Below are 24154 nucleotides of genomic sequence, written 5' to 3'. Positions count from 1 at the left end.
CCGGGACTGAGCTCCGCTCCCGCCGGGACCGGGACTGAGCTCCGCTCCTGCCGGGACTGAGACTGAGCTCCGCTCCTGCCCTGACTGAGACTGAGCTCTGCTCCTGCCCGGACTGAGACTGAGCTCCGCTCCTGCCGGGACTGAGACTGAGCTCCGCTCCTGCCCGGACTGAGACTGAGCTCCGCACTTCGTCTTTTTAGTTGCACCTTCTCCAAGTTTCACCCAACTACCTGCTTTCACCAAACTGTGAATGGACTCCCGTTTAGCCAAGCAGCTACTCACAGTGCAGAAAGTTGCTCTGGAACACGCTGCCGGAAAGGGTGGTGGAGGCAGAGACCCTCGTAATATTTCTGTAGTATTTAGATGTACACTTGTGATGCCGAGGTAGACAAGGCTAGTGGCCAAGTGCTGGAAAGTAGGATTAGAATAGTTTGGTGGTTGTTTTTGACCAGTGCAGGCACGATGGGCTGAAGGGTCTTTCCTGTGCTGTGGACCTCTTCTGACTCTAAGGTTGTGAAGAAAGCACAACCTCCGGGAGCGGAGCTCAGTCCCGGTCCCGGCGGGAGCGGAGCTCAGTCCCGGTCCCGGCGGGAGCGGAGCTCAGTCTCAGTCCCGGCGGGAGCGGAGCTCAGTCTCAGTCCCGGCGGGAGCGGAGCTCAGTCTGAGTCCCGGCGGGAGCGGAGCTCAGTCTCGGTCCCGGCAGGAGCGGAGCTCAGTCTCAGTCTCAGTCCGGGCAGGAGCGGAGCTCAGTCCCGGTCCCGGCGGGAGCGGAGCTCAGTCCCGGTCCCGGCGGGAGCGGAGCTCAGTCCCGGTCCCGGCGGGAGCGGAGCTCAGTCCCGGTCCCGGCGGGAGCGGAGCTCAGTCCCGGTCCCGGCGGGAGCGGAGCTCAGTCTGAGTCCCGGCGGGAGCGGAGCTCAGTCTCAGTCCCGGCGGGAGCGGAGCTCAGTCTCAGTCCCGGCGGGAGCGGAGCTCAGTCTCAGTCCCGGCGGGAGCGGAGCTCAGTCTCAGTCCCGGCGGGAGCGGAGCTCAGTCTCAGTCCCGGCGGGAGCGGAGCTCAGTCTCAGTCCCGGCGGGAGCGGAGCTCAGTCTCAGTCCCGGCAGGAGCGGAGCTCAGTCTGAGTCCCGGCAGGAGCGGAGCTCAGTCTGAGTCCCGGCAGGAGCGGAGCTCAGTCTGAGTCCCGGCAGGAGCGGAGCTCAGTCTGAGTCCCGGCAGGAGCGGAGCTCAGTCTGAGTCCCGGCAGGAGCGGAGCTCAGTCTGAGTCCCGGCAGGAGCGGAGCTCAGTCTGAGTCCCGGCAGGAGCGGAGCTCAGTCTGAGTCCCGGCAGGAGCGGAGCTCAGTCTGAGTCCCGGCAGGAGCGGAGCTCAGTCTGAGTCCCGGCAGGAGCGGAGCTCAGTCTGAGTCCCGGCAGGAGCGGAGCTCAGTCTGAGTCCCGGCAGGAGCGGAGCTCAGTCTCGGTCCCGGCAGGAGCGGAGCTCAGTCTCAGTCCCGGCAGGAGCGGAGCTCAGTCTCAGTCCGGGCAGGAGCGGAGCTCAGTCTGAGTCCCGGCAGGAGCGGAGCTCAGTCTGAGTCCCGGCAGGAGCGGAGCTCAGTCTGAGTCCCGGCAGGAGCGGAGCTCAGTCTGAGTCCCGGCAGGAGCGGAGCTCAGTCTGAGTCCCGGCAGGAGCGGAGCTCAGTCTGAGTCCCGGCAGGAGCGGAGCTCAGTCTGAGTCCCGGCAGGAGCGGAGCTCAGTCTGAGTCCCGGCAGGAGCGGAGCTCAGTCTGAGTCCCGGCAGGAGCGGAGCTCAGTCTGAGCCCCGGCAGGAGCGGAGCTCAGTCTGAGTCCCGGCAGGAGCGGAGCTCAGTCTGAGTCCCGGCAGGAGCGGAGCTCAGTCTGAGTCCCGGCAGGAGCGGAGCTCAGTCTCAGTCCCGGCAGGAGCGGAGCTCAGTCTCAGTCCCGGCAGGAGCGGAGCTCAGTCTCAGTCCCGGCAGGAGCGGAGCTCAGTCTCAGTCCCGGCAGGAGCGGAGCTCAGTCTCAGTCCCGGCAGGAGCGGAGCTCAGTCTCAGTCCCGGCAGGAGCGGAGCTCAGTCTCAGTCCCGGCAGGAGCGGAGCTCAGTCTCAGTCCCGGCAGGAGCGGAGCTCAGTCTCAGTCCCGGCAGGAGCGGAGCTCAGTCTCAGTCCCGGCAGGAGCGGAGCTCAGTCTGAGTCCCGGCAGGAGCGGAGCTCAGTCTGAGTCCCGGCAGGAGCGGAGCTCAGTCTCAGTCCCGGCAGGAGCGGAGCTCAGTCTCAGTCCCGGCAGGAGCGGAGCTCAGTCTCAGTCTCAGTCCCGGCAGGAGCGGAGCTCAGTCTCAGTCTCAGTCCCGGCAGGAGCGGAGCTCAGTCTCAGTCTCAGTCCCGGCAGGAGCGGAGCTCAGTCTCAGTCTCAGTCCCGGCAGGAGCGGAGCTCAGTCTCAGTCCCGGCAGGAGCGGAGCTCAGTCTCAGTCCCGGCAGGAGCGGAGCTCAGTCTCAGTCCCGGCAGGAGCGGAGCTCAGTCTCAGTCCCGGCAGGAGCGGAGCTCAGTCTCAGTCCCGGCAGGAGCGGAGCTCAGTCTCAGTCCCGGCAGGAGCGGAGCTCAGTCTCAGTCCCGGCAGGAGCGGAGCTCAGTCTCAGTCCCGGCAGGAGCGGAGCTCAGTCTCAGTCCCGGCAGGAGCGGAGCTCAGTCTCAGTCCCGGCAGGAGCGGAGCTCAGTCTCAGTCCCGGCAGGAGCGGAGCTCAGTCTCAGTCCCGGCAGGAGCGGAGCTCAGTCTCAGTCCCGGCAGGAGCGGAGCTCAGTCTCAGTCCCGGCAGGAGCGGAGCTCAGTCTCAGTCCCGGCAGGAGCGGAGCTCAGTCTCAGTCCCGGCAGGAGCGGAGCTCAGTCTCAGTCCCGGCAGGAGCGGAGCTCAGTCTCAGTCCCGGCAGGAGCGGAGCTCAGTCCCGGCAGGAGCGGAGCTCAGTCTCAGTCCCGGCAGGAGCGGAGCTCAGTCTCAGTCCCGGCAGGAGCGGAGCTCAGTCTCAGTCCCGGCGGGAGCGGAGCTCAGTCTGAGTCCCGGCGGGAGCGGAGCTCAGTCTCAGTCCCGGCAGGAGCGGAGCTCAGTCTCAGTCCCGGCAGGAGCGGAGCTCAGTCTCAGTCCCGGCAGGAGCGGAGCTCAGTCTCAGTCCCGGCAGGAGCGGAGCTCAGTCTCAGTCCCGGCAGGAGCGGAGCTCAGTCTCAGTCCCGGCAGGAGCGGAGCTCAGTCTCAGTCCCGGCAGGAGCGGAGCTCAGTCTCAGTCCCGGCAGGAGCGGAGCTCAGTCTCAGTCCCGGCAGGAGCGGAGCTCAGTCTCAGTCCCGGCAGGAGCGGAGCTCAGTCTCAGTCCCGGCAGGAGCGGAGCTCAGTCTCAGTCCCGGCAGGAGCGGAGCTCAGTCTCAGTCCCGGCAGGAGCGGAGCTCAGTCTCAGTCCCGGCAGGAGCGGAGCTCAGTCTCAGTCCCGGCAGGAGCGGAGCTCAGTCTCAGTCCCGGCAGGAGCGGAGCTCAGTCTCAGTCCCGGCAGGAGCGGAGCTCAGTCTCAGTCCCGGCAGGAGCGGAGCTCAGTCTCAGTCCCGGCAGGAGCGGAGCTCAGTCTCAGTCCCGGCAGGAGCGGAGCTCAGTCTCAGCCCGGGCAGGAGCGGAGCTCAGTCTCAGTCCCGGCAGGAGCGGAGCTCAGTCTCAGTCCCGGCAGGAGCGGAGCTCAGTCTCAGTCCCGGCAGGAGCGGAGCTCAGTCTGAGTCCCGGCAGGAGCGGAGCTCAGTCTGAGTCCCGGCAGGAGCGGAGCTCAGTCTGAGTCCCGGCAGGAGCGGAGCTCAGTCTGAGTCCCGGCAGGAGCGGAGCTCAGTCTGAGTCCCGGCAGGAGCGGAGCTCAGTCTGAGTCCCGGCAGGAGCGGAGCTCAGTCTCAGTCCCGGCAGGAGCGGAGCTCAGTCTGAGTCCCGGCAGGAGCGGAGCTCAGTCTGAGTCCCGGCAGGAGCGGAGCTCAGTCTGAGTCCCGGCAGGAGCGGAGCTCAGTCTCAGTCCCGGCAGGAGCGGAGCTCAGTCTCAGTCCCGGCAGGAGCGGAGCTCAGTCTCAGTCCCGGCAGGAGCGGAGCTCAGTCTCAGTCCCGGCAGGAGCGGAGCTCAGTCTCAGTCCCGGCAGGAGCGGAGCTCAGTCTCAGTCCCGGCAGGAGCGGAGCTCAGTCTCAGCCCCGGCAGGAGCGGAGCTCAGTCTCAGTCCCGGCAGGAGCGGAGCTCAGTCTCAGTCCCGGCAGGAGCGGAGCTCAGTCTCAGTCCCGGCAGGAGCGGAGCTCAGTCTCAGTCCCGGCAGGAGCGGAGCTCAGTCTGAGTCCCGGCAGGAGCGGAGCTCAGTCTGAGTCCCGGCAGGAGCGGAGCTCAGTCTGAGTCCCGGCAGGAGCGGAGCTCAGTCTCAGTCCCGGCAGGAGCGGAGCTCAGTCTCAGTCTCAGTCCCGGCAGGAGCGGAGCTCAGTCTCAGTCTCAGTCCCGGCAGGAGCGGAGCTCAGTCTCAGTCCCGGCAGGAGCGGAGCTCAGTCTCAGTCCCGGCAGGAGCGGAGCTCAGTCTCAGTCCCGGCAGGAGCGGAGCTCAGTCTCAGTCCCGGCAGGAGCGGAGCTCAGTCTCAGTCCCGGCAGGAGCGGAGCTCAGTCTCAGTCCCGGCAGGAGCGGAGCTCAGTCTCAGTCCCGGCAGGAGCGGAGCTCAGTCTCAGTCCCGGCAGGAGCGGAGCTCAGTCTCAGTCCCGGCAGGAGCGGAGCTCAGTCTCAGTCCCGGCAGGAGCGGAGCTCAGTCTCAGTCCCGGCAGGAGCGGAGCTCAGTCTCAGTCCCGGCAGGAGCGGAGCTCAGTCTCAGTCCCGGCAGGAGCGGAGCTCAGTCTCAGTCCCGGCAGGAGCGGAGCTCAGTCTCAGTCCCGGCAGGAGCGGAGCTCAGTCTCAGTCCCGGCAGGAGCGGAGCTCAGTCTCAGTCCCGGCAGGAGCGGAGCTCAGTCTCAGTCCCGGCGGGAGCGGAGCTCAGTCTCAGTCCCGGCGGGAGCGGAGCTCAGTCTGAGTCCCGGCGGGAGCGGAGCTCAGTCTCAGTCCCGGCAGGAGCGGAGCTCAGTCTCAGTCCCGGCAGGAGCGGAGCTCAGTCTCAGTCCCGGCAGGAGCGGAGCTCAGTCTCAGTCCCGGCAGGAGCGGAGCTCAGTCTCAGTCCCGGCAGGAGCGGAGCTCAGTCTCAGTCCCGGCAGGAGCGGAGCTCAGTCTCAGTCCCGGCAGGAGCGGAGCTCAGTCTCAGTCCCGGCAGGAGCGGAGCTCAGTCTCAGTCCCGGCAGGAGCGGAGCTCAGTCTCAGTCCCGGCAGGAGCGGAGCTCAGTCTCAGTCCCGGCAGGAGCGGAGCTCAGTCTCAGTCCCGGCAGGAGCGGAGCTCAGTCTCAGTCCCGGCAGGAGCGGAGCTCAGTCTCAGTCCCGGCAGGAGCGGAGCTCAGTCTCAGTCCCGGCAGGAGCGGAGCTCAGTCTCAGTCCCGGCGGGAGCGGAGCTCAGTCTCAGTCCCGGCAGGAGCGGAGCTCAGTCTCAGTCCCGGCAGGAGTGGAGCTCAGTCTCGGTCTGTCATAGAATTTACAGTGCAGAAGGAGGCCATTCGGCCCATCGAGTCTGCACCTGCTCTTGGAAAGAGCACCCTACCCAAGGTCAACAACTCCACCCTATCCCCATAACCCCACCCAACACTAAGGGCAATTTTGGACACTAAGGGCAATTTACCATGGCCAATCCACCTAACCTGCACATCTTTGGACTGTGGGAGGAAACCGGAGGAAACCCACGCACACACGGGGAGGATGTGCAGACTCCGCACAGACAGTGACCCAAGCCGGAATCGAACCTGGGACCCTGGAGCTGTGAAGCATTTGTGCTATCCACAATGCTACCTGCAGTCTGGGCAGGAGCGGAGCTCAGTCTCAGTCCGGGCAGGAGCAGAGGGAAGCAGAGTTCTATAAATACCAAGGTCAGATTCCTGTTCTCATTGACTTTGCTGTGAGTGTCACAGTGAAGCAATAGTGAGTTTAAAAACTGTTTATTTTTAGAGGATGGGATTAACTGAGAAAGGGCAGCACGGTAGCATTGTGGATAGCACAATCGCTTCACAGCTCCAGGGTCCCAGGTTCAATTCCGGCTTGGGTCACTGTCTGTGCGGAGTCTGCACATCCTCCCCGTGTGTGCGTGGGTTTTCTCCGGGTGCTCCGGTTTCCTCCCACAGTCCAAAGATGTGCAGGTTAGGTGGATTGGCCGTGATAATTGCCCTTAGTGTCCAAAATTGCCCTTAGTGTTGGGTGGGGTTACTGGGGATAGGGTAGAGGTGTTGACCTTGGGTAGGGTGCTCTTTCCAAGAGCCGGTGCAGACTCGATGGGCTGAATGGCCTCCTTCTGCACTGCAAATTCTATGAAAAAACACAAATAAGTGAAAGATAGGGTCAGTATAATAAAGTGATATAGGTAAATATAGGGGTGTGAAATTGGCGTAAGGGAGGTAAGTAAATAGTATTCTTATATAGCTTAGTCTTTGGTAAATAAGGAGTAATTAAGGGTTTAAGGGTAGTCATGGCAGGAGATTCGCACCCGTGATTGGCTCCTCCTGTGCTGTGTAGCAAATCACAGAAGCTCGAGTTGTCCCTGGTGACCACATGTGCTGGAAGTATGTCCAACTGCAGCTAGTGGCTAACCACGTTTGGGAGCTGGAGCCGAGGGTGGATTCACTGTGGAGCATCCGCGAGCAGGTCGTGGATAACACCTTGTGAGGTGGTCACACCGCAGGTGAGGAGTGAACAGGCAGGAAGGGCGGAGTGACCACCAGGGATAGTAGAGGAAGGCAGGTAGTGCAGGAGTCTCCCTTGACCATCCCCCTTTCTAACAGATAGACCGTTTTGGGTACTGTTGGGGAAACTGTAGGGGAAAGCAATGGCAGCCAACTTCATGGCACCATGGGTGGGTCTGCTGCACAAGAGGGGTGGAGAGAGAATGTCAGGGCTATTGTGGGTCCGGGATTCGATTGTAAGGGGAACAGACAGGCATTTCTGTGGCTGCAAAAGAGACTCCAGAATGGTGTGTTACCTCCCTGGTGCCAGGGACATCACTGAACGGCTGCAGGGCATCCTGAAGGGGGAGCACAGACCCATATTGTGGTACACATTGGTACCAACGATACAGGCAGAAAAAGGAACGCGGTTCTGCAAGCAGAAGTTGTGATGGATATCACGTTCACCGCAGAATTCGGATTAAAAATAAGGCAGTAATACAAACAGCATTCTAATTCAAGATGGAATAAAACCACTCCAGCTAAAGTTCAGATAGGAGACTCCAAGTTGGTTCCAAGGACTCATTAGTATCAAACAATTAAAGGCTCTTCTTTGATAGACCATAAATCCTTTGAGACAACTCCCCTTCTGAGAAGTATTCAAAATATAAGGACAGGGAATTGCCCAGATAAATAGATACACAAATCTTTCTCAAACTATACCTTTGGACACTTAGGATAACACCTTCACAAAAGTGTCTGCTTTGATATCTGGAGAGAATGTCACCCTGACAAGAGGCAGGCACCAACCAGTGCCTCCCTTACCAATATATCTTAGGATTCCTGACAATCACACAGACACTACAACCATTAAAAGATCTATCAGTGATAGTACATCCAATTAGCCATTTGGCTATAGGTAATTAACCAACAATAAATGCCAAGGTAATAAATGCCTTCCTGAACCGATAAGCAAGTTTAATGTATATAAAGAGAGGGGATTTTAGCAGAAGTATCTCTCTCTCTGACCATGACCCCCCTTTTAGGGCGAGAGTCAGTTCTGTTCTTAGGAAGCTTGTCTCGTCGGACAAAACCTGTTGTAAGTATGGTTTTGTATAACGTCTTATAGATGTATTACGAAACTAATAGAGATTTCATAGAATTTACAGTGCAGAAGGAGGCCATTCGGCCCATCGAGTCTGCACCGGCTCTTGGAAAGAGCACCCTACCCACGGTCAACACTGCCACCCTATCCCCATAACCCAGTAGCCCCGCCCAACACCAAGGGCAATTTTGGACACTAAGGACAATTTATCATGGCCAATCCACCTAACCTGCACATCTTTGGACTGTGGGAGGAAACTGGAGCACCCGGAGGAAACCCACGCACACACGGGGAGGATGTGCAGACTCCGCACAGACAGTGACCCAAGCCGGAATCAAACCTGGAACCCTGGAGCTGTGAAGCAGTTGTGCTATCCACAATGCTACCGTGCTGCCAATGCTTTAAGGATTTTTCCATGTTTAGATATCTCATTCGATTGAGAGAAGTTAGTATGTTAGTAGATAACTAGAAGGACTGTTTAGTCCACTTATACTTTAACTCTGCAATTCAGTATTATCTATTGGTAGTGTTTTCACAATAAAGATACTTTAATTAAAATCATACTGTGTGAAAATTAATCTCGAGGTTGATCTCCTAGACACTCATTTAGGAAGCCTAAGTAGGCAATAGGACCCACCACCTCAAGAGGTATTGCTTTAGTTATGAGTGACGAATCTGAACTCTCCCTATAGAAAGTAACTGAGATCCTGTTTAACTGTCTGAGACCCGGAAAAGCATTCTCCCTCCGTGAGATCCATTCTGAGTCTTGGCAGGAAACAGGTTTCTCTCTTTTAATAGGTTAACCTCGGGCATAGGTTAGTAATAGAGTATTATCAGGTCCGGAGTAACCTAAATCCACGACAAAGTTAGGGAGCTAGGATGTAGATTTTAAAAACTGACCCTGAAGGTAGTAATCTCTGGATGACTTCCGGTGCCACGTGCTAGTGAGTAAAGAAATCGGAGGTTGGTCCAGATGAATGTGTGGCTGGAGAGATGGTGCAGGAGGAGGGCTTTAGATTTCTGGGATATTGGGACCATTTGGGAGGAAGATGGGACCTGTACAAGGCGGGCGCTTTGCACCCGAACCGAAATAGGACCAGTGTCCTTACAGAAAGGTTTGCTAGTTGGGGAAGGTTTAAACTAACTCAACAAGGGACTGGGATCCTAAGGGAAGGTTCAGCAGGGATAGATGCACAGCTGAATTAGAAGAGACAACAAGTGAGTCAGCAAGACCAGTTAAATCACAAAGGGGTTTGGGAAGATTGGACGGTATTTATTTTAAAGCAAGAAGTCTGACAAACAAGGCAGATGAGTTGAGGGCACAAATTAAAACATGGGGTATGATGTCATTGCTGTCACTGAGACATGGCTGAGAGTGGGGCAGGATTGGCAGCTCAATATTCCGGGATACAGGATCTTCAGGCGAGATGGGGAAGGAGGTAAAAGAGGAGGAGCTGTCGCAATTTTGGTCAAGCAATCAATTACAGCAATAATGAGGGATGACATTTTAGAAGGCAACTGAAGCCATTGGGGTAGAACTTAAAAACCAAAAATGAACTAATCACATTTCTGGGAGTGTTCTGTAGGCCCCGAACGGTCTGGGAGAAAGAAGAGCAGATCTGTAGGCAAATTTCAGAGAAGTGTAAAAGTAATAGAGTAGTGACAGTGGGGATTTTAACTTCCCCGATATTAACTTGGGGATAGTCAGAGTGTGAATGATTTAGGAGGAGATGAATTCTTAAAACACATCCAGGAGAACCTTTTAAGCCACTGGTTGAAGTATCAGTGGTGGTGGTGGTGGTGGTGGTGGGGGGGGGGGGGGGGGGTGGAGAGAGAGGAGGAGGAGAGAAAAGCATTTTGCAGACAGTGATCATAACTCCATTAGATTATTAGATTCAAGATTGTGATAGAAAAGGATAAGGATGGGCCTGAGATCAAAGTTCCAAAGTGGGGGAAGGCGGATTTGAATAAGATTTGGTCAGAGTTGGCTGGGAGCAAACACTTGTAGGTAAATCTGTGACAGAGCAGTGGGACACATTCAAGGAAATAGGGAGAGTAGAGGGCCAACATGTTCCAATCAGGAAAAAGGGTGGGACCAATAAATGCAGAGAACCCTGGATATTGAAGGAAAAACAGCATTGGATAAGGGAAAAGAGGGAAGCTTATGGAATTCAATCCGAACAAATGCGAGGTGATGCATTTTGGGAGATCAAATTCAAGTGCAAATTATACAGTAAATGGCAGAACCCTTAGGAGCATTGACATACAGAGGGATCTGGACATTCAGGTCCATAGATCCATGAAAGTGGCAATGCAGATGGAGAAGGTGGTCAAGAAGGCATACCGCATGCTTACCTTCATCGGCTGGGGCATTGAGTACAAGGCAGGTCATGCTACCGTTGTACAAAACTTTAGTCCGGCCACATTTGGAATATTGCGTGCAGTTCTGGTCGCCACACTACCAGAAGGACATGGATGCTTTGGAGAGAGTGCAAAGAAGGATTACCAGGATGTTGCCTGGTCTGGAGTGTGTCAGCTACAAAGAGAGGTTGAATAAAGTCGGATTGTTTTCGTTGGAAAGACGGAGGCTGAGGGGCGACCTGATTGAGGTCTACAAAATTATGAGAGGTATGGACAGGGTGGATAGTCAGAAGCTTTTTCCCAGGGTGGAAGAGTCAATTACAGGGGGCACAGGTTCAAGGTGAGATGTTCAGGGAAAGTTTTTCACGCAGAGGGCGGTGGGTGCCTGGAACGCGTTGCCAGTGGAGGTGGGCACAATAGCTTTTAACATGTATCTTGATAGACACATGAATGGGCGGGGAATGGAGGGACACAGACTGTTTGGGTGATAAGTAGTAGGTTTAAATAAGGAATACGGATCGGTACAGGCTCGGTGGGCTGAAGGGCCTGTTCCTCTGCTGTAATGTTCTTTGTTCTTCTTTGTCTATATTGAGGGCTCAAAACAGCAGAAGCCCCAGAGGCGTAGTTCAAGACTATAATCTTCAGATTTGACTATGCTTGCAATCATATCATTCGCAAATTTTGAAAACATGAACACCACAGTTGAGGTCATTAACATAGATCAGGAAGAGCAAGGGCACCAACGCTGACCCCTGGGAAACTCCACTACAAACCGTCCTCCAATCTAACAATAATTATTTCTCACAATCGTGGTTTTCTGTCACTCAGCCGATTTCTCATCCAGTGGAAATAAACCCATCCTGTCCAGCCTTTGATGTTAGGTTGTCCTCTCATTCAAAAAAGAAAGAAGTCAATTCAGTACCTGCACATGAGTCAGCCAAACATCAGGGGAAACTTCTAGAAATTATAATCTATGTCAAAACTATTTGTCCCTTGTAAGAGCAGTCATTAATAGAAAGTCAACACAGGTAAAATGGAGAGAGATAAACTTGGTTAAGTTTTTCCAATGGAAATGGAGAGAGGGAAGGATAGTGGGGAGGAAAAGAGAGATAAGGCAGAGGAGAAATAGAACGTTAGACAGGGGATGTTGGCAGCAGTAAAGAAGCTGATCACCTTTATGAAGGCTGTGTTCTTGTAAATCTTGAATGGGAACCCCACCAATTTGAGTTTTTTTACGATTGTTACAGATTTATCGAGGTCCAGCACCACGCCTGTCGCCGCGATCCTGAAATCTTTCTGCAAAAATAAAGCCGACAGTTAGCCTCAAGAACTCAACTGAATCCCTATAATGCAGGAGGCCATTCGGCCCATCGAGCGCGCACCTGCCCTCCAAAGGAGCACCCCACCAAGACCCATTCCTCCGCCCTCTCCCTGTAACCTACCGACCCTGCACATGTTTCGACACTAAGGGGCAATTTAGCGTGTCCAACCCACCCAACTGCACAAAGACCAGAGCACCTGGAGGAAACCCACGCAGACACGGAAAGGAAGCACAAACTCCACAAGACAGTCACCAAAGGCTGGAATGGAACCCGGGTCCCTGCCGCTGTGAGGCAACAATGCTAACTGCTGTGCCACCATGCCGCCCTTATCTAGGATGAAGATGTAAGAAAGAAGGGCCGTCACTGAGGAGTAGATTCATGGAATCATAGAATTTACAGTGCAGGAGGCCATTTGGCCCATCGTCTGCACCGGCCCTTACAAAGAGCACCCTAGTGAAGTCCACATATCTACCCAATCCCCGTAACCCCCACCTAACATTTTTTTTTGGACACTAAGGGCAATTTAGCATGGCCAATCCACCTAACCCGCACATCTTTGGACTGTGGGAGGAAACCGGAGTACCCGGAGGGAACCCACGCACACACGGGGAGAACGTGCAGACTCCGCACAGACAGTGACCCAAGCCGGGAATCGACCCTGGGCCCCTCGAGTCATGAAGCAACTGTGCTAACCACTATGCTACCGACCTGCCCAAGAATGTTGTAAGGGGAAGGAGAAGAACAGTCAGTGTTAGACGTTTAGCTGCTGTTATATAAAGAGTCAACGGTTCTGCTGCTTTTCCACAAAACACCTTTAATTTCCTTCAACCGACTTTGCACAAAACTCTAACATCACATCACCTGACCCAAGGGCCACCTGAAGCCCCTTTACATAATCAGTGTCAATTATTGGATGCTTAACATAAATGAGACAACTAATTGGAATGTCTCTTAACCCATTACTTAACAGTCAGGAGGTGTGGGCCACGTCGGAAACCAATGCAATAGACAAGGAGCTGAATCACAGAATTGTTACAACACAGGAGGCAATTCGGCCCATCACCAGCTCTCAGGTCAGCATTATGACTTAGTGCCATTCCCTACGCCCTTGCACATTGCTTCTATTTAAACAATCATCGAATGCCCTCTTGAATGCCTCGACCACATTTGCAGGCAGTGCATTCCAGACCCCAATCATTCGCTGTGGGAATAAGAGCCAAAAGACAGAGTTTCAGGGGCTTGAGAAAAAAATGAAAGAACGGGATCTCAGAAGTGGGAAATCTCTGGATGTCTCTCAGTGCCGTATATGAGTGGGCAGAAACAGAGTCACAGAAACAGGGAGACAGTGTAGAAAGTGATGGAGGAGGACGGCTTCAGACCCCTGGGACAGCGAGACTATCGAACCACTGCCTGCTGAGTAGATTTAAGCTGGCAGAAGTCCCCATCTGCAAAAACTTACCGAAGTACCAGCCACGGGCGAAATAGCGAAAAAGCCTGTACCTTGTGGAGTAATTGGGCCTGCAATGGGGAAGGAAAAGGTAATGTTATACAAAACTCAAAAACTCTGACTGAAAACATGACAGGATTTGCTGAATTACAACGGAGGCTCCAACGGGAACGCCATGACTGTCATTATGGGAATGATTTGAAAGTGCCAATGAGGTCATCTGATGTCAGCGTAAACGCCACGTTTGATCCAAGTTCTTCAAATATGATTTACTCACGCTGCACCACCGAACGCTGAACAGAAAGGTCTATAAAATGTAAACACCTATGGTTATGAGTAGGTAGGTCAGCCTTGATTGTATCTCGTGGCAGAGCAGTCTCGGAATGCTGAATGCCCGACTCTGACCCTAATATCTTCTGTGGACAGAACTAGCTGCTTTTGGCGATGGGCTGTGCAAAGCCTGTCTCAAGGGGGCTAAAGGTTCATTGCTCTTTTTCTTGCAAAGTGTCAGCTTTAATCAACCGTTCAATCAGGTGAACTCCCGCAGCAGCAACTCAGACGGTGCAATTACACTCCAGGTCAAAGGGGAAGAGCGGCTAAAATGCAGATTCCACTTCTGATCATCACAATAGATTCCTCCTAGATCAGGCAAGCTCATGTCAGTGAGGCACTGATACCACTGGCACTGTCTGAGCAGTGAGCTCTCTTACCATGATAACATTTGTCGTACTTTGTGACTGAGTCGTGTCAGGTAAAATAATGAGGGGTCATGTGATTTGCTGTGAAGGCTGTCTGACAATAAGCCTGGTTTAGAGGTTAAAGGACCCCAAACTGATTTACTGGGAAGAAGGTACAAGATGTTTATTCTTGGAGACAATGACAGCAGCCGAATGGTGGACTGCGAATCTCTAAAGTCCCAGAAAAGTGCTGCGAATGTTGGTTGCAATCGGTGTTAAACTGTCCACTTACTTTCAAGATAGAGGAGGTCTCAACAATGGTTAATCCACATGAATACAAGGCCCATGGGATCCATATTGCCATTGTGAAGGGCTTCTCAGTGGGATGGGTTCAGGCCATTGTGTTATCAGGTTACAGGCTTCCTTTTTTAAAATTAATGTTCTTTAAAATTCATTTACGGGATGTGGGGGTCGCTGGTTAGGCCAGCATTTATTGCCCATCCCTAGTTGCCCTTCAGAAGGTGGTGGTGAGCTGTCTTCTTAAACCACTGCAGTCCTCGAGGTGTAGGCACACCCACTGTGCTGTTAGGAAGGGAATTAGACAGCCCTCCCAACTTTTGCACAAGCTCCCTGATGTTAGTACGGAGGATTTTGCAGGGTCGATAGGCTGGGTTTGCCATTGTCTTTTCCAGTGTCTGGTTTGATGCCGAGTGGTCCGTCCGGTTTCGTAGCGGTTGAATACAACTGAGTGACTTACTAGGCTATTTCAGAGTCAACCACATTGCTTTGGGTCTGGAGTCACATGTAGGCCAGACCAGGTAAAGTCGGCAGATCTCCTCCCCAAAAGGACATCAGTGAATAGGATGGGATTTAACGACAATCGACATGGTCATCATTAGACTCTTAATTCAAGATATTTTATTGAGTTTAAACCACCACCTGCCGGGATTCAAACCCGGGTTCCCAGATCATTATCCTGGGTCTCTGCATTACTAATCCAGCGACAATATCACCGCCTCCCTAAATATCACCGATTGTTACAGATGGGTTAGTCTTCCAAGGTCTGAGAGAGAGAAAGCTGTGAGAGTCTGAACATTTCTATGGTTCACCACACTAGAATGCAAGGGGGAGCTCAAGCGCAGATCGAAAAGATCAAGTTCATGAGGAATTGAAATGAAACTGGAAGATTCACCTAACTTCCAGTAGAGGAAGGCGAAGCAGTAATATTCTCAGTGAAGGAAATCCTAGGGTTAGAAATTACCAGGTCGAGAAAGGAAAAGTAGTAAACATGGAAGCTAAGAATAATTCTGGAAGAATTCAACATCTACCTAAAGGACAGTGTAATGCTCTAATTTCTTTGTGCGATGAGAGGGAGAAGTGGGCATAGGGAGAGGGGGGAGCAGAGGGAAAGGGAAAGACTGATAGGGGAGATGGTGCAGGTGGATAGGAGATATGCGGAGGCCCCGGAGGAGGGATTGCTGGGGGAGAGGCGTAGCCTACAGGCCAGATTTGACCTACTGACGACCAGAAAGGCAGAAGCCCAGTGGAGGAAAGGTGTATGAACATGGGGAGAAGGCGAGCAGGATGCTGGCGCACCAGTGAGACGCGGCCAGGGAGATTGGGGGAGTGAGGGATAGCGCTGGGAAGGTGGTGCGGAGGAGGGTAGAGGTCAATGGGGTCTTCAGGGACTTTTATGGGGAACTGTACCGCTCTGAGCCCCCGGTGGAGGAGGGTGGAATGGGGCGCTTCCTGGACAGGTTGCGTTTCCCGAGGGTGGAAGAGGAGCGGGTGGAGGGATTAGGGGCACCGATCGAGTTGGAGGAGGTTGTCAAAGGGATAGGGAGCATGCAGTCGGGGAAGGCGCCGGGGCCGGACGGGTTTCCGGCGGAATTTTATAAAAAGTATTTGGACCTGTTGGGCCCCCTGTTGGTTCGGACCTTTAACGAGGCATGGGAGGGGGGGGCTTTGCCCCCAACTATGTCGCGGGCGCTGATTTCCTTGATCCTGAAGCGGGACAAGGACCCTCTGCAGTGTGAATCATATAGGCCGATTTTGTTGCTGAACGCCGATGCCAAGCTGCTGGCAAAGATCCTGGCCACTAGAATAGAGGATTGTGTGCCGGGGGTCATACATGAGGACCAGACGGGGTTTGTGAAGGGAAGGCAGCTGAACACAAATGTGCGAAGACTCCTCAATGTCATTATGATGCCGGCGGTGGAAGGGGAGGCGGAGATAGTGGTGGCGTTGGACGCGGAGAAGGCCTTCGATAGGGTGGAGTGGGAGTACTTGTGGGAGGTGTTGGAGAGGTTTGGGTTTGGGGAGGGGTTTATCCGGTGGGTGAGGCTGCTCTACGAGGCCCCGATGGCAAGTGTAGCCACGAATAGGAGGAGGTCGGAGTACTTTCGGCTGCATCGGGGGACGAGACAGGGGTGTCCCCTGTCCCCCTTGCTCTTCGCGTTGGCAATTGAGCCCCTGGCCATGGCATTGAGGGAGTCAGGGAACTGGAGGGGCATGGTGCGGGGGTGGGGAGGAGCATCGAGTGTCACTGTACGCGGACGACCTGCTGCTGTATGTGGCGGACCTGGTGGGGGGGATGCCGGAGGTGATGAGGATTCTTAGTGAATTCGGGGGTTTCTCGGGGTATAAGCTGAACCTGGGCACGAGCAAGTTGTTTGTGGTGCATCCGGGGGATCAAGAGGAGGGGATTGGTAGGCTCCCACTGAAGCAGGCAGGGAAGAGCTTCAGGTACCATGGGGTCCAGGTGGCTGGGAGTTGGGGGGCCCTGCACAAGCTCAACCTCACAAGGTTGGTGGAGCAGATGGAGGAGGAGTTTAAGAGGTGGGATATGTTACCACTGTCACTGGCGGGGAGGGTGCAGTCCGTTAAGATGACGGTGCTCCCGAGGTTTTTGTTCTTGTTCCAGTGCCTCCCCCATCTTTATCCCAAAGGCCTTTTTCAGGAGGGTCAACAGCAGTATCACGGGTTTTGTGTGGACGCATGGGACTCCAAGGGTTCGAAGAGTGTTCCTGGAACGTGGCATGGATAGGGGGGGGCTGGCGTTGCCCAACCTCTGTGGGTACTACTGGGTGGCCAGCGATGGTGCGTAAGTGGGTAATGGATGAGGAGGGGGCAGCGTGGAAGAGGATGGAGGCGGCGTCTTGTGTGGGCACGAGCCTGGAAGCGCTAGTAACGGCGCCGTTGCTGCTCCCTCCAACGAGGTATACCACGAGTCCGGTGGTGGCGGCTACCCTCAAAATTTGGGGGCAATGGAGACGGCACAGGGGAGAAATGGGGGGCTCATTTGGAAGGGTGTCAAGGGTGGTGGGATCCAGGGTCGAGCCAGGCTGGGGACTCGCCACTTTTGGGGTTGCAGTGGAGCCGGGAGTGCAGGAGGCGATAGAGGCCGGGGTCCTGGCCTTTGCGTCCCTAGTAGCCCGGCGGAGGATCTTGCTCCAATGGAAGGATACTAGGCCCCCAAGCGTGGAGGCCTGGATCTCGGATATGGCGGGGTTCATTAAATTGGAGAGGGTGAAATTTGTCCTGAGGGGATCAGTACAAGGGTTTTTCAGGCGGTGGCAGCCTTTCCTGGACTTCCTGGCGGAACGGTAGGGAAACAGGCCGACAGCAGCAGCAACCCGGGCCGGGGGGGGGGGGACCTGTGCACATGGGTTTGTGGAGGGTGCTATCTCTCTCTGTTTTTTTTTCTTTTCTCTTTTTCTTTGTTTTTGTTTCTTCCTTTTGTTTGAAGTTGCTCTTGAAGCTGGGGGGCATTGTTTATGGGGTGTTACCGCGGTTGTACGTTAATAGAGTTAAGATGTTTATATTTTGTATTTTGTAAAAATTTCAATAAAAATTATTTATTAAAAAAAGAGGGAGAAGTGTGACGTGTCTTACCCCAGATTGTAGCAGAACAATGCATGTGCTCGGGTGTATACTTGAGCAGTCTGTGGCGCCCGTTGTGATCTTCAATGTAATACAAAGGGATGGTCTGAAACCGCCTCCAGCCGAGGGAGAAGACCAGAGGGTCTCTGGTCTTCAAAATCTTCTTGTGCCATCTGTGCTTCTTCAAACGCATCTGGTTCAGTCGGGAAACAAAATGAGATATTAGAGGACGGCGGTTACAATGATTCTTTCAATTGGACCGTCCCAGTACCATTGCAGCTTTGCACATTCTCAAATCATATTGTGCATGTGTACTCATTCTCACAAATACAACTCCTCTCAACAGATGTTAAATATAACATATTCAACCGTTGAGGGTCTGCGTCACAGATTGCAGCAAGATATTAGATTCTATCTCCGGAGCATTTGGCTGTGACACACCTGGGCCGGGGAACAGGAAAGTCAGACAGGTTGGTTGCTGTTTGGTGTCAGGTGACCATCCCCACACCTGGCCTCCAAAGTCAAACACAAGCAGCAGCCACGCTCAATCTTCACAAGCTCGTACCCACAGTCCCTTCAGTAGCAGCAGGGAACCAAATTCTTTTGGAATTGTTATGGGAGAGGCGTTTTCAGAACCCCAAAATGTATCATGGAGTTGAACCAACCCCCACCTTTAATGGATTGTTGCTTTTGAAGCACACGGCTTGTTCCCCAGGTGTGGTATTACAATTATGGGCACGTGGTTTTTCAAACAAAACAATGTTTATTCCATGAACTCAAATTAACCTTTTAAATAAACATTGGATCTCTTAACACCCCTTACTTCAAAGATAACCCCGAAAATAATACAATAATACAGTCCAAAGATGTGCGGGTTAGGTGGATTGGCCATGTTAAATTGCCCGTAGTGTCCTAAAAAGTAAGGTTAAGGGGAGGGGTTATTGGGTTGCGGGTATAGGGTGGATACGTGGGTTTGCGTAGGGTGATCATGGCTCGGCACAACATCGAGGGCCGAAGGGCCTGTTCTGTGCTGTACTGTACTGTTCTATGTTCTAACACTACCTAATCCTGCAAACTGTTCCTTTACACATCCAAAGGACTGAACAAATCCTTCAAACAGATCCAAAGGATTAGGAGGTAGTCCTTCATGGCAGATATCACCAGCAATGCAGCTCACAGCCACACCCAAGCTTTCTTCAAACTGAAACTAAAACTCCCAAAAAGCAGAAGTGAGCTCAGCTCGCCCCCCCCCCCCCACCCCACCCCGTGACATCACTTCAGTAATATGATCAGCTTCATTTCTTAAAGGTAATTTCTTAAACATCCAATTCTTAAAGGCACTCTCACATGACAGAATATATATTTTTTAATATGGTGTATAATATTGATGATATTTGCGGGGTGGTAGCACAGTGGTTATCACTGTTGCTTCACAGCTCCAGGGTCCCAGGTTCGGTTCCCGACTTGGGTCACTGTCTGTGCGGAGTCTGCACGTTCTCCCCGTGTCTGCGTGGGTTTCCTCCGGGTGCTCCGGTTTCCTCCCACAAGTCCTGAAAGATGTGTGGTGAATTGGACATTCTGAATTCTCCCTCTGTGTACCCGAACACCCGAATGTGGCGATGAGGGGCTTCTCACAGTAACTTAATTGCAGTGTTAACGTAAGCCTACTGTGACAATAATAAAGATTATTCATTATTAAATGCAAAATGCTGTTATTGGTGGTTATTACCTGTAGGTATCCAATATTCCCTTCGCTATTTCCCAAGCCACCGAGAATCAATGGATAGCAGGAGTCAAAATTTGCCACAAACTCAAAGGGCACATTGTCAATCTCAACACGGATGTACATTCCAGGTCGAAAACCTTCATACTGAACTCGTATCTCATCATCTTGGTCATCAAATTCAGCTCGATTCAGCTGTTAGAAAGGGAAAACCATGTTTGAAAAAAGAAATCAGGAGGGCTGATTCACCAGAGAGCGCGCACGGGTGGAGAGCGCGCACGGGTGGAGAGCGCGCACGGGTGGAGAGCGCGCACGGGCGGAGAGCGCGCACGGGTGGAGAGCGCGCACGGGCGGAGAGCGCGCACGGGCGGAGAGCGCGCACGGGCGGAGAGCGCGCACGGGCGGAGCGCGCGCACGGGCGGACAGCGCGCACGGGCGGAGAGCGCGCACGGGCGGAGAGCGCGCACGGGTGGAGAGCGCGCACGGGTGGAGAGCGCGCACGGGTGGAGAGCGCGCACGGGCGGAGAGCGCGCACGGGTGGAGAGCGCGCACGGGTGGAGAGCGCGCACGGGTGGAGAGCGCGCACGGGCGGAGAGCGCGCACGGGCGGAGAGCGCGCACGGGCGGAGAGCGCGCACGGGCGGAGAGCGCGCACGGGCGGACAGCGCGCACGGGCGGAGCGCGCGCACGGGCGGACAGCGCGCACGGGCGGAGAGCGCGCACGGGCGGACAGCGCGCACGGGCGGACAGCGCGCACGGGCGGACAGCGCGCACGGGCGGAGAGCGCGCACGGGCGGAGAGCGCGCACGGGCGGAGAGCGCGCACGGGCGGAGAGCGCGCACGGGCGGACAGCGCGCACGGGCGGACAGCGCGCACGGGCGGACAGCGCGCACGGGCGGACAGCGCGCACGGGCGGAGAGCGCGCACGGGCGGACAGCGCGCACGGGCGGACAGCGCGCACGGGCGGACAGCGCGCACGGGCGGAGAGCGCGCACGGGTGGACAGCGCGCACGGGTGGACAGCGCGCACGGGTGGACAGCGCGCACGGGTGGACAGCGCGCACGGGTGGACAGCGCGCACGGGTGGACAGCGCGCACGGGTGGACAGCGCGCACGGGTGGACAGCGCGCACGGGTGGACAGCGCGCACGGGTGGACAGCGCGCACGGGTGGACAGCGCGCACGGGTGGACAGCGCGCACGGGTGGACAGCACACACGTGGTTTAGGTGGGAGACAATCAGATTATAGTAAAAACGGAAAATGCTGTCAATACTCAGCAGGTCAGGCAGCGTCTGTGGAGAGTTAATCTCTCAAGTCAGAGTCAGAACTGATGACAAGTTGTCGAACTGAAATGTTAACTCAGTTTCTCTCCACAGATGCTGCCCGACCTGAAAATTTACAGCATTCTCTGTTTTTATTTCAGATTTGCAGGATCGGCAGTATTTTCCTCTCGTAGCGATTTCTTGCAGCATTGTGCAGCAAAAGGAAAAGCACCAGGAATCCCTCTACAAACACATACAGCTTATCAATAACATTGCATTTTACTTACAACGTGTGAACTCAGTCTCACAACTGCACCAGTTCAAATTCCACATTCCGAAAATAAGGAAAGAGCTCAGTGAACAATGAGAAGCAACGTTAAACAATAGTGGAAGAAAAACTGAAGGTGAGCAGTCAACAAAAGCAAATGGAGAAGTAGAGCACAGATATAACCTCTGAATGTCTGAGAATGAGGATATCTGACCATTCTTTATTCGTGTCACCAGCATTACGCAGAACTAAAGGCCTGTGACTGTTGATGCCTACCTGTGCCTGTTTCTGCATCTCTTCCTTAAGATCGTGGAAGTAGGTTCCTTCACCATCATCGTATTCCGCATCAAACATTTCCTTCAATTTCCGCTTTTTGTCCAACCGTTTGGTCTGTTCCTCATCCTCCTCTGTGCCTCTGGGATCACCAGTACCTGCGTCATCTTCTTCACCTCCCTGACAGACAATTTCACCTTCAGTTTTTAAGTTAATGTCCACATCCTAATGTTATAATACACAATAAAATGTTTCCAATTCTGCCGTTCCTATCATCAAGTTCTGAGGCTTGGGATGTTTTGACTAATTCCCGCCTTGATTCCTGGGAAATGGTTCCACTCCAGCAGCTGACTCCAGCAAGTTATAGTTTGTGGGTGACTCACCTCGCTGGACGTGAAAGCTGAGCCCAAACCTATTCTCAGATAATAGCCATTCATCTGGATACCTTGCAGCAGAGTTAAGTCAAATGCATCAGATATTCTGCCTCATGGCAGACTGGTACAGAAGGCAAAGTCACATGGGATCAGAGGTGAGCTGCCAAGATGGATACAGAACTGGCTAGGTCAGAGAAGACAGAGAGTAGCAATGGAAGGGTGCTTTACTGATTGGAGGGCTGTGACTAGTGGTGTTCCGCAGGGATCAGTGCTGGGACCGTTGCTGTCCGTAGTATATATAAATGATTTGGAGGAAAATGTAACTGGTCTGATTAATAAGTTTGCAGATGACACAAAGGTTGGTGGAATTGCGGATAGCGATGAGGACCGTCAGAGGATACAGCAGGATATAGATCGATTAAAGACTTGGGTGGAGAGATGGCAGATGGAGTTTAATCCGGACAAATGTGAGGTGATGCATTTTCGAAGGTCTAATACAGATAGAAATATACAGTAAATGGCAGAACCCTTAAGAGTATTGACAGGCAGAGGGATCTTGGTGTACAGGTCCACAGGTCACTGAAAGGGGCAACGCAGGTGGAGAAGGTAGTCAAGAAGGCATGCGGCATGCTTGCCTTCATTGGCCGGGGCATTGAGTATAAGAATTGGCAAGTCATGTTGCAGCTGTATAGAACCTTAGTTAGGCCAGTCTTGGGAGTATAGTGTTCAATTCTGGTCACCGCACTACCAGAAGGATGTGGAGGCTTTACGGGGGGGCAGAAGAGGGTTACCAGGATGTTGCCTGGTATGGAGGGCATTAGCTATGTTGGAGCAGTTGGATAAACTCGGTTTGTTCTCACTGGAACGACGGAGGTTGAGGGGCGACCTGATAGAGGCTTACAAAATTATGAGGGGCATAGACAGAGTGGATAGTCAGAGACTTTTTCCAGGTTGGAAGAGTCAATTACACGGGGGCTTAGGTTTAAGGTGCGAGGGGCAAAGTTTAGAGGAGATGTGTAAGGGAGGTTTTTTTACACAGAGGGTAGTGGGTGCCTTGAACTCGCTGCCGGAGGAGGTGGTGGAAGCAGGGACAATAGTGGCGTTTCAGGGGAGTCTTGACAAATACATGAATAGGATGGGAATAGAGGGATACGGACTCCGGAAGTGTAGACGGTTTTAGGTTAGACGGGCAGCGTGGTCAGCGCAGGCTTGGAGGGCCGAAGGGCCTGTTCCTGTGCTGTACTTTTCTTTGTTCTTTGTCGCCCCACCCTCACAGGGCACTGAGGCTAAATGGTCAGCTGACATCTACTAATATTATGTTGCCCAGAAAAGCAGAGGTCCATTGGCACACCATGCAGTTACATAATCCACTGGTGGAGCTCAGTCAGTCACAGAGTCGGAGTTTTACAGCACAAAAAGAGGCCATTCGACCATTGTGTCTGCTCCTAGCAGTCACTTGCTAGAAAATATTTATGTTATAGTGGCCTGATTGATGAAAACATATCTAAGTGCCTCCTTTGCTCATCGAGGGACAATTCTAGTCGAAAACACCCTTGTTATCGAATTAGGCAAAAAAATACATAAATCACAAAAGTAAGGAAAATATATCAAACAGCTGGAGAATTCTGTAGTTTGAGGACAAGCTCATTACGTAGAACGTGAGCTTACAGTTGTAGGGAAACCAGGAGGAAGTGGGATGATGATGATGGGTAACCACAAACAGGTCTTCCAGATTATGGAAGATTAGGGTTACAACAGAGTAAATGTTAGTAATCATGTCGGGAGGGCTAGAATACAAGAGCAGGGATGTAATTCTGAGGCTATATAAGGCTCTGGTCAGTCCCCATTTGGAGCATCGTGAGCAGTTTTGGGCCCTGTATCTAAGGAAGGATATGTTGGCCTTGAATAGGGTCCAGAAGAGTTCACAAGAATGATCCCTGGAATGAAGAACTTGTCGTAAGAGGAACGGTTCAGGTCTCTGGGTCTGTACTGGTTGGAGTTTAGAAGGATGAGGGGGGATCTTATTGAATCTTACAGGATATTGCGAGGCCTGGATAGAGTGGACGTGGAGAGCATTTTTCCACTTGTAGGACAAACTAGAACCACAGGACACAATCTCAGACTAAAGGGACAATCCTTTTAAACAGAGATGAGGAGGAATTTCTTCAGCCAGAGGGTGGTGAATCTGTGGAACTCTTTGCTGCAGAAGGCTGTGGAGGCCAATTCACTGAGTGTCTCTCAAACATAGATACCTAGGTCTTGATTAATGGGGGATCAGGGGTTAAGAACATAAGAACATAAGAACTAGGAGCAGGAGTAGGCCATCTGGCCCCTCAAGCCTGCTCCGCCATTCAATTAGATCATGGCTGATCTTTTGTGGACTCAGCTCCACTTTCCGGCCCGAACACCATAACCCTTAATCCCTTTATTCTTCAAAAAACTATCTATCTTTACCTTAAAAACATGTAATGAAGGAGCCTCAACTGCTTCACTGGGCAAGGAATTCCATAGATTCACAACCCTTTGGGTGAAGAAGTTCCTCCTAAACTCAGTCCTAAATCTACTTCCCCTTATTTTGAGGCTATGTCCCCTAGTTCTGCTGTCACCCGCCAGTGGAAACAACCTGCCCGCATCTATCCTATCTATTCCCTTCATAATTTTAAATGTTTCTATAAGATCCCATCTCATCCTTCTAAATTCC

The 24154-nt window shown here is 53.4% G+C and overlaps 1 protein-coding gene across 1 annotated transcript in view; it reads right to left on the bottom strand.

The window, feature by feature from the left end:
- Positions 1-24154, bottom strand: part of bms1 (BMS1 ribosome biogenesis factor) — a 122426-nt gene that overhangs the window by 20759 nt on the left and 77513 nt on the right. Inside the window, exons 15-19 of the mRNA XM_038782908.1 lie at positions 21083-21259; positions 19285-19473; positions 17568-17748; positions 13009-13067; positions 11401-11523 (exon numbers count right to left, since the gene is read on the bottom strand). Coding sequence (XP_038638836.1) covers positions 11401-11523; positions 13009-13067; positions 17568-17748; positions 19285-19473; positions 21083-21259 — 729 coding nt within the window. The remainder of the gene's footprint in view (positions 1-11400; positions 11524-13008; positions 13068-17567; positions 17749-19284; positions 19474-21082; positions 21260-24154) is intronic.

Source organism: Scyliorhinus canicula, chromosome 22, assembly GCF_902713615.1.
Source record: "Scyliorhinus canicula chromosome 22, sScyCan1.1, whole genome shotgun sequence".
Lineage (NCBI taxonomy): Eukaryota > Metazoa > Chordata > Chondrichthyes > Carcharhiniformes > Scyliorhinidae > Scyliorhinus > Scyliorhinus canicula.
Note: the sequence above shows the minus strand (reverse complement) of the source record. Positions and strands in the feature narration are given on the sequence as shown.